Source organism: Beta vulgaris, chromosome 1 (assembly GCF_026745355.1).
Source record: "Beta vulgaris subsp. vulgaris cultivar EL10 chromosome 1, EL10.2, whole genome shotgun sequence".
Taxonomy (NCBI): domain Eukaryota; kingdom Viridiplantae; phylum Streptophyta; class Magnoliopsida; order Caryophyllales; family Amaranthaceae; genus Beta; species Beta vulgaris.
Window position 1 is genome coordinate 19,405,356 of NC_079202.1, and position 10,671 is coordinate 19,416,026.

The 10,671-nt window shown below is 35.6% G+C and overlaps 1 protein-coding gene and 1 long non-coding RNA gene across 3 annotated transcripts; one reads left to right on the forward strand and one right to left on the reverse strand.

Annotated features, from left to right (window-relative positions):
• Nucleotides 1-4,911: 4,911 nt before the first annotated feature.
• LOC104901046 (uncharacterized) lies at nucleotides 4,912-5,969 on the forward strand. The gene has a single exon (XM_010688590.4). It carries the CDS (start codon nucleotides 5,120-5,122, stop codon nucleotides 5,687-5,689), a length of 570 nt encoding a protein of 189 aa, XP_010686892.2. The 5' UTR covers nucleotides 4,912-5,119; the 3' UTR covers nucleotides 5,690-5,969.
• A 1,662-nt stretch (nucleotides 5,970-7,631) lies between these two features.
• On the reverse strand, nucleotides 7,632-10,463 carry LOC104901042 (uncharacterized). Of its 2 annotated transcripts, XR_791134.4 has the most exons (4): nucleotides 10,297-10,462; nucleotides 8,220-10,207; nucleotides 8,029-8,103; nucleotides 7,632-7,932 (listed from the first exon to the last, which is right to left on the reverse strand). It is a non-coding gene; the product is annotated as an uncharacterized LOC104901042 (long non-coding RNA). The 2 variants fall into 2 exon arrangements; XR_007274738.2 differs by having other exon boundaries at nucleotides 8,029-10,207; nucleotides 10,297-10,463.
• Between the last annotated feature and the right edge of the window lie 208 nt (nucleotides 10,464-10,671).

A 10,671-nucleotide genomic window follows, 5' to 3' on the forward strand; every position in this document is an offset into this window, starting at 1 on the left:
TATGTAACTTGGGTTATCAATAAAAATCAGATTGGAATGTTGAAAATTGAGCTATGTGCTTATTTGAAAATTTGGAGGGTTAAATCCAAAATTTCTTCTTGTGGTTAAGGAGTGAACTTAATCTCAAAACCCTTAAGTTAAGTGAGTGAAGCTTAATTTGAGAGAGGGTTAGGATAATTAGTGAGTGAAGCTAATTAAAATACTCTCAAATCCATCCTAAATCATGTTTAAGGTGAGTGAAGCCTTTAACTTTTTTAGAACCCTTAAGCAATCATAAGTGAGTAAAGCTTGTGAAAACTTAAGCAAACTACTAGCTTTAAGAGTGGAGATTCTTTTAGCTTATAGTTTATACTATCCTAAACACCATTCTTCATTGAGTTGTGTTTATCAAACAATTCTTTTAGTTTTAAGAGCTTTTCTTTCGACTAAAAGTCTATATCCATTGTTCGTTCGTTTTCCGCCGCATTGTGTTATTGGCTCTTCTAAACACACACGTGATAGGAGTTCAATTTCGCATCACATTGTGACCCACCTAATACTGATGAAGTTTGAGTGTGACGGGGGAAGATTGGATCTCTCTATGGAGATCAGCAAGCTGCTAGAGAACGCTACCTTACCACTCTCAAGCCATCATCATGGAAAGAGAAGGCAAAGGTCTGGGAGGATGATTCGGCCGAGAAGGCAAAGGGTCAGATTGTTGAGCTAGCACAAGAGGTTGAGAAGGTTCAAATGCTACCTCTGCCTGAGAGCAAGTCGTCCATGCTCTTGCCCAGCAAGAAGAGGAAGTGCTTGGCTATCAAAGAAGAAAAACATTCATCTGAAGAGATTATGGCTATAATGAGTCTGGGACTAGAACGTCCAGAGCCGGTAGAAAGTCCGGTAGAAATTTGCTTAAATCTAGAACGTCCAGAGAGGACATTGAAAATAGGATCAGTTTTGAGATCAGAAGTCAAGGACGCCCTAGTTACGTTGCTGCGAGAATTCGAAGATGTGTTCGCCTATGCTGTAGAGGAAATGTCTGGGATAGATCCTGAGGTGGCAGTGCATAAGCTCAACATTGAGCCAGGGCAGAAGCCTATTCGGCAGAAGAAGAGGCACCTAGGGCCAGCCAGAAATAAGGCCGTTGATGAAGAAGTTCAAAAGCTGCTTAAATCTAAGTTCATCCGTGAAACTTATTACTCAGATTGGGTAGCAAATGTTGTGATGGTTCCGAAGCCGAATGGCACATGGAGGATGTGTGTTGATTACACGGATTTAAACAAGGCTTATCCTAATGACAGCTTTCCGTTGCCCGAAATCGATCGTCTGGTGGATTCTACAGCAGGCCATGCATTGCTGAGCTTTATGGACGCTTACTCAGGCTTCCACCAGATTCCCATGTGGCCGGACGACCAAGATAAAACCTCCTTCATTACTGAGAAAGGCTTGTATGGATGGCTCAGAATGCCCTTCGGCCTGAGAAAAGCGCCAGCCACATTTCAAAGGCTTATCAATATTGTGTTTCAGCCACAGCTTGGGAGGAACATGGAAGCCTATATCAACGACATGATCGTCAAAAGTGAAGAAGAAAGAGATCATCTGGATGATTTGAGGGAAACCTTCCTCACTTTGAGGAAGTTCAAGTTAAAGCTCAACCCGCAGAAATGCGTGTTCGGCGTAGTTGCTGGAAAATTTCTGGGGTTTTTAGTTGATCAGAGAGGGATTGAGGCCAATCCCGATAAAATTCAGGCTATTATGAATATGACTTCGCCGTCCAAAGTCAAAGAAGTTCAGCGACTGACGGGCTGTTTGGCTGCTCTTGGACGGTTTCTTTCGAAATCAGGGGACAAATGTCACCACTTCTTTGCAACTATTAAAAAGAATGCCAAGTTTGAATGGACGGAAGAGGCTGAGGTGGCGCTTCAGCAAGTTAAAGACCATCTTCGGCAGCTGCCCAGATTGAGCAGTCCGGCCGAGGGAGAAAAATTGTTCGTTTACCTGGCCGTATCTCCCTTCGCGGTAAGTGCTGTTCTCTTGGCTGAGAGAGACTCAGTGCAAATACCAGTCTATTTTGTGAGCCATGTATTGAAGGACGCGGAGAGCAGATATTCGTCCATTGAGAAGTTCGGCCTGGCTCTGTTGATGGCCAGCCGGAAGTTAAGGCCTTACTTCCTAGCCCATAGCATTCTTGTTTATACTGATCAGCCGCTGAGGCAAGTGTTGCATAAGATGGATGCATCTGGCCGGATGTTGGCCTGATGAAATTATTAACCTATTTAAAGCAATAATCCATTTAATTTGAAGACTTAGCACTCAGTATTGACACATCAATAAACTTATTAGGATATTTCACATTTCAATGATTAACTAGTGAATATCCTGGGCGATTACTTGTGTTGTTATTACTTTGTGTAATTTTTTTATCTAGCGAAGAAAATTTAACTTATTGACATGATATGTTGAAAAATAGAACCTTAAAAGTTTGGAGATGAAAGCTATAACTTAATTTTCTACAAGCATGTAGAGTTAGACTTTATGTCTGTAATAATATCTTGTTATTATCATAAAAAATATAACTACTTGTGTAAATCTTTTAATGAGGTATAATTATAAGACCTTATGATATTTTATTTTGAAATACTAAACATCGGTGTTATGTTGGATTCATGGTTAAGCTTTCACTTTTCATTTTAAAGGTCAAGTGTTCATTACCTTCTAACTACACAACATTATTTTTTGAGGTTTTGACTTGGAAATAAAAGCATTTGCATTAGAGCCTTAGAAGAGAGTGCCACATATCACACAATTTTTTTAAAAAACGTCTTTTAATATATTAGTATATATGAGTAGTCGATGCCCTATAGCGCTTTACTATGATATATGAGTAGACTTTACAATAACTCAATTCTAGTATATTTTTCCAATTTTTTTTTACAATAGCTTAATTTTAGTCTTGTAGCTCGTGTTACTTTAAAAAACTGTTAAAAAAATTTAACCAATTTTTAAAAATTTTATTTTCCATTTTTTAAACTATTATTTGCTCGAAAAGTTAAAGGTACTATTACAACAATATACATGATAACAATTTACCAAGTAAAGCTTAGTATTGTTTTGGAAATTTACCTTGTAACCTTGAGGCTATAAGATCAAATCTTTGAAGATAGAAATTCTCTCACTACTTTTTATCTCTACATCTAAGTACCAAACCCAAAAATACTATATCAAAAAACCGTAAAAGATTTTGGTATATACTATTTTTAACAAGGATCCTCTGCATCCACCTCCATGAATAAAAGAAACGTTCATCACCCTCACTCTACAACTTTCTCTCTCATTATCCAAAAAAAATATTATGGCTTATGACCAAATTCATATATAAAATCATCCCACCATGACATGACTAAAAAATTCATCAATTTTCTCTCACGTACTTTTTACTTCAAAATTAATTTTTTTGAGGCGTTTTAAAATACGACAAAGTGGATATTGTTTTTATATTTCTCTAAAAAAAAATATGATCATTGATATTTTTATTTTATAATCTAAATTTGTTATTTTTTTTAAATATAGCCATTTTAATTTGGCAAATACATTTTGTTACACGTTTTTTCACTACTTGGTGGGGCCACTTTTCTTGATTGGTCATAATATAACCAAATATATTTTGCAAGTTTTTCATGATAATGATGTGATCCATATGAGAAACGGTCATCTCTATATAGTTTTCAAGTTTTGTTAGGAAACTATGTAGTTTAATTGCTTTATAACTCTTATTTTAGGTGTGTGAAATGATGAAGGGATCCTATATATTATGTTTAGCAGTCTAATTTCCTTAATCGTAGGAGTCTTGCTAGTTGATTTAGATTGATTAGAAGTCTTAAAATTCTATCATAGTTTTGTCGTGTTATATAGTTATCACAAGGGCTGGTTTGTTAAGTTGTTTAACAATAGTTAGGAGTTTCAACAACATATCTTCTAGCTAAGTTGAGTTTGCTTTAGGTTGAATTATTTAAGTTCGAACAACATCATTAATAAAGTAGAGAATGATTTTGAGTTTAAGAAATTTGAATGCTTTGCAGTGATTATTGGTGGTCGTACCAAGAACATACAAATTGAGGTTTGTGTACATCTCCTAATGAGGTTAGTGAGAGATCCTTTATTTCTCGAGGGAACAATAGAGCCTATCCATCATAAATATCCAATCTTTATACCCTAAAACTTATAAAGTTCGAACCTTTAAATAACTACAAGTGAGATTAGATTAGTTAGAATGTTGTTCTTGATTTTAATATCCACAAACATATCATGATGAATTTTTTTCTATTTTTGATCTCATCAACTAATTTCAAGTCAGGGTGATGGATGATCTCAACAATTAAGGGTGTGTCTAGCACAAGCTTTTTGAGTAGTTTTTAGTGTCTTGACTCGGTCAGACCACTAATTAAAAAAAATAGTAGTGTTTGGCAAGGTAGTGGTGTAAGTAGCTTTTAGTGGTACAAGTAGTATTTTAGTAGTATTTGTCAAAAACTACAATTTGTAACTTTTGGGGTAATATATTTTTTTTTTATTAGGAAATTAAGTCAGCACAAGGGGTAACACCTACAAGGCTACTAGCATGTAGGAAACACCAACACATTGGCTGGTAAGGACCTCAGGGGCCAAAGGAGAACATTTCGTGGTGTATAAATTATATATTAAAGTTTTATTTGAGTTTTTAACTAATTATTTTAAAACAACTACTTTGACAGCTTCGAACATCAATGTCTTATACCGCTACTTGGACAACTAAAAGTTAAAAGCTAACCACTACTCTAACAGCTACACACAGCTAACAACTACTCTAATAGGCTAATCGCTACAAACACCATTACCGAAAACGCCCAGAAAAACAATTATAGCGGTTTGTTTGACATGCCCTAAAAAAGTTTCAACGAATAAATGTAGGAAGTCTTAAATATCTCTCCCAATTTCTTCCCTTTCTCATTGAGGCTTGAGCTTTGCCCTTCTTCTTTTTCCAGCGGTAATATTATCTCTCCCCCTTTCTTCTTCTTCCTCTTAAACCCTAAACCCCAAATCGGCAGCATTAACAGCACCTTACAATCCATTTCTAAGAATACTAAAAAACAAGAAAGAAAGAAAGATGAGAACCCTAGACGAACAAGAAACGACGACTGTTTTCGAGAAGCTGTTCAAATTCGTGGGAAACAACCTGAAAAACATAGTTGACAACCCATCCTACGAAGGGCCGGCCCAAGACCCGAGCCCACGTCGGTACTGTTTCCGTCTCCAGAAGAATCGGGTCTACTACGCCAGCGAATCTCTTGTGAAACGCGCAACGAACGTTTCGAAGGAGAAACTGGTTTCGTTGGGAGTACAAGTTGGGAAGTTCACCCACCATGGAAGTTTCCATCTTACGATTCACGCACTCCCTTTGCTGGCCGCCAATGCTAAGCATAAGGTATGGCTTAAACCCACCTCTGAGATGTCATTTTTGTATGGAAACTCTATTTTGAAGGCTCATTTAGGCAGGATTACTGAAGATATTAATGCTGGTGATGGTATTGTTGTTTATTCTATGTCTGATCTTCCCTTGGGTTTCGGCATTGCCACTAAATCCACCAAAGATGTCCGTAAATCGGACCCGCAAGTTATGGTGGTTATTCATCAGGCTGATATTGGTGAGTATTTGAGGATGGAGGATGAACTTTGATTTTAATTCAAACATCATTACAAGATCATTGAAATGTGCAATTCTAATATTTATATTATGCCTGTGTTTCAATTTTTGATATTAGTGGGTGAATTTAAAGGCAGTTTGTGCCTTTTTTTAGGAGTTGTTGGCCTATGTTGGTACCCTGCTCTTGTATGAGGTTCGTTTTATATGTGATCAGTGCTTGAACTCATCTTTTACTAATACTGGGTTTAGTATGGTGAACATGATGATGATATTGATATTGATATATTAGCTCATCTCAGTGATGGTTACTTCACTCGGATTCACATGTGATTGTTACTTTTTCAGGAGTTCATTGGTTTGATTACTTTGTGTTTAGTTAAGTTGGCCAGTGTTGGTGAATCCTTGATATCTTGAGTCGAATTTTGGTTTAGGGTGAGTATGTTGGTGATATTAATTTCGATGTGATGCTTTTTAGTAGTCGCAAGAGTTCTTTTATCAATGTGAGTCTTGGCACAAGTCTGCATATTTCGTTCGAGCATATGGAGTGTGCACAGTATAGTCCACAACTATGTTGCTTCTCTAACTTCTGCTCCTCAAGATATTGGTCTTTTGAATGATTGCAAAGTTTTTATTTAACTCCTTCGATTATATAGGGGTTTCCTTGTGGAGAAGACTACCCTAATATCGTGTTTACCTTCTTCCCAAAGAAAAAAAAAGTGTGCATAGTTAATGAAAATTTCTTGAATGTTTTGTCTTAATGAAGTCAAAGCCTGCTCCTTGCATGTTTGATCAGTTGAAGTGTATATATGGCACTCCAGGATTTCAGTATCATTGTTGCATGACTTGCATCAACTGAGATCAGAAGATACAGTTACTCACATTGCTTTAGGGCTCTTGAGGTTGTCATTAGCCAAGGAACAACCATTTGGATGTCCTGAGTGAGCGATCCATTTCTCAAATGAGGGAGACAAGACAACCCATCTGTTATTTTCTTTTAACACACACCGATTATGGATAATTACTCCAACAATTAGTGACCTGATTTCAAAACAATGGAATGAATTTCCTGTCCTGGAAACACTGATTGGAGGGAAGAACAGGACTTTAGTGCAGAAACTAATTCCAGTTCATGATAAGAACTTTCTTTGTTTGATTTTTGGCTTCCACTTTAAATGTTCATTGAATTGAAGAGATTCGCGAGAGGGTTTTCGCTTCCCATAAAATTTGAGGGAGGAAAGAGAAAGAAGGGCACTGGTGATATGAGAGGTGAAGGGGAAGGGAGAAAGGAGGGAGGGAGAAGAGAGGACAGTTTTGTAAGAAAATTAAAATAAATTAAAGTTCAACAAAATTAAAACAATCAAAAAGTGTCCCGTGGATGGGTAACCTGTTATAACAGGTAATTTACATGGGAGGATCATTATAAGCGAATACCCTCACAAGCTTTGACCATTTGAGTTAATCAAAAGTTTGACTCATCTTAAGCAAATCTTATTTTTGACAATTTTTCCTTGCTTGTATTACTTGATAACAATTATTAGAAAATTTTATCTAAATTGTCTATGTGATGTTTTAATTACTAGTAGAAATTGTATCTTTTGATGAGAGGAATGTATTTGCACAAAATAGAAACTGAACAGAGATTAATTATTTTTCATTGGGAGGATGACCATTGCAGTTTCAACAGATGATACTATCTTTGTCACTAGAGAGTACTTCCTTCGTGCTTTTTCTATTGCAACAATTATCATTTTGGGTAATTTTGCATCTATTGCAACTAGGGGTGTGCATCGGTCCGGAACCGGAATGGACCGGGACCGGAATTCCAGAATTTTTTGGACCGGGGACCGGATCTGACTTGTACTGAAAATTCCGGTCCGGTCCACTTTGGGCCGGAATGGACTTGTTTTTTTTTAAAATGATTTTTGACAAAATAAACCTATCCTTTGAGGCTTTGAGTTGTTTGTGTGTGCCAGGCTGCCAAAGTTTGTTCAAAACTTAATAACAAGCTCAAATGTTCAATACATCAATTTGTAACATCAAGTCCTCAACAATCCAACTTAATACACAATAATTAATTTTAAAAGTCATCACTTTGAAAAACAAAATAACTTTAAAAGTTCAAGTTCTTAAGTTTAGGCAATATTAACATAAACTACATAATATCTTCAAAATAACTTGACAATCACAAATCTTCAAGATTTTCTTTTTTCTCCAATTCGATCACACAAAGGAGTATACAAGATCGACATCATCATCCAAATCATTACATTGCACATCTAGATTTAGTCATGAAAAACAAAATTGATTAATAGTTAAAATTAAAAACTAAGAGATAAAAAAAATGGAAGTAAGAAAAAATAAAATAAAATTACCTTTCTCAATTTCCTCCAACGCTTTTATATTTTCGTCCACATTAACTCTCGACATTCCCTTTGCTCTAAGCCAATCTTGTGTACAAATTAGAGTTTGAACCATGTTACAAAAAAATGAAATAAAATTATAACACATCCAAACTATATAAAAACGATAGAGCAACTTGTTTTCCATGAATGAAATGTATTACCTCAGGAGTCAAGGAGCTCCTAAATGGATCAAGATGACGACTTCCCGCACTAAAAGCGGATTTCGATGTAACGGTGGACAAAGGGATGGCTAGTATGTCATGAGCCATGCGTGAAACAATTGGATAACGGTGTTCATTACGAGCCCACCAAGATAATGTATCCAAATCTTCTTCCTCACTACCTAGTTGTTCATTCAAATACCTTTCAAACTCATTCCTCACATATCCACTCGATCCTTTCAACCTCTTTGCTCTATCCATGAGACTTTTCATGTAGTTGACTCCACCCTCCTATGTTATCATCATCATCCACATCAATTGACATGGAATTCCCACTTTGTCCACTTGAAGGAATAGAAGAAGAATATGCAGCTCTATACTCATCAAATAAAGTATAAGCATATTCCTTCACATGATTAGCAAGCTCCAAGCCCTTTTCTTTTCCATACATATCACAAAGTGTCAATTCAACAACCTCCAATTTGGAGTGAGGATCAAGAACCACAACAATATAGATAAACATATTCATTTCGTCCACATTTCCCCAATATTTATCATATTTTGCTTTCATTGCAAGACCCATGGCTTGAAAATCCAAATCAGAATGTTCTACCCATTTGTTCAACATATCATAAATGGCCACAATCTCAAATAAACCTTTATTACTTGTCACATAAAGTGAACTCGAAATACGACGACTTAAAAGGTAAAATCCCTTCAAAAACACTACTAATCTCTCTACTTTTTTTCCAATTATCACATTCCGGAGGCCTTTCGTTATCCTTCACAACCTCCCCATCAGGAAGGGATATCCTACTAAAGACACGTTGAAATTTCAAAGCCATATCTAACATAGTGTAGGTTGAGTTCCATCGGGTGGGGACATCAAATGACAAAGAAGACTTGCTTTGTATATTTGCCTTTGAAACAAGTTCTTTAAATCTAAGTATTCTTGCAGGGGAATTTTTAACATACTTTAAAGCATTTCTAACCCTATCAATGCATACACCATGCTCCCTAATGTCATCCCAAACAATAATATTAATAATATGAGCAATGCATATAACATGAAGAAAATTTCCACCAATAACACAACCAGTTCGTTGAACCATTCTTTTTAAATGAGCACAAGCAAGGTCATTAGAGCTAGCATTGTCAACTGTAACGGTAAAAAGCTTATCCTCAATACCCCAATGTTCTAAGCATCCCTCAACAGCTTTACCAATGGCCTCACCTTTATGACTAGAAATTGGACAAAAATTTATTATCTTTTTATTTAATTTTCAATCGTTATCAATGAAATGAACAGTGAGACACATATAATTATGTCCAAGTATCAGTTGTCACACAAATTCTTTGACAACTCCTTAAAGTTTCTTTCAACTTCTTTTCACTAAAGTCAAGTTGCAAACAATCACAAGCAATAGTAGTACGAGATGGAATGTGAAATCTGGGACAAGCAACTTGCACAAAATGCTTAAAACCAGCTTTTCCCACATGTTTAAATGGAAGCTCATCAACAATAATCATATGAATTAATGCTTCCCTAACATCTTTTACATTTACAGTCCCATACTTCAATTTCTCATCCTCATTATCTTTATCTCCTTCCCCATGTTGAAAAAAATATCTCACTTTGCTTTCCTTTACTCTTTTCTTTATTAAGAGGATTACCAAAACTTCTTTCATAATGATTCTTAACATTCTTTAATCCATTAAGATTACCATCAGCAGCAAAAGTTTTCTCACACTACCTACATTCAGCTCGTAGTTTTCCATCTTCTAAAAACTCGATGAAATGTGCCCAATAAGTTGCTTTCCTCTTACTCTTTGTTCTAATTGTCTCCCTTCTTTTAGGTTCTTGTGTGGATGTAAGGACTTGCGCAATTCTTCCATATCTGTATTGGTAGCTACATTTGATAATGTTTGTGCAGTTTAATTTGATCTGAAAAATAGACGGGATGCCTTTTGGATTGGGAGCTCTTCATCTACAATATAACATAACCAATAAGTAAGGATCAAATTAACTTACATATATAAACTATAAGATAATATATAGAATACGAATAAATCTTACATTGCAAGAATGTGAATCCGTTGTTGACCTCTTGAGAAAGATAATCTATGTTCAAGAACATTAACATTAACATTAATCTATCTGGAAAAAATTATTCACCTTTTAAGTATTAAATTCTAATCCAAGTATTCATTATCACTTTGTAAGTGTTAGATTGAAGTTGGAAAAATATATATATTTGATGAATAAATACTCAACTAGCCCACACCACAAGTCCCACAGGACCACAAGATAAGAATAAATAAATATACATAGTATTCATAGAATGAAGTCAAATTAAATTAAAATGTACAAATATAAATATTTCATAAATATAATACTATCATTTCTTATCACCTCTAAGAATATGTGTAGAGTGTAGTTACACATGGTGAA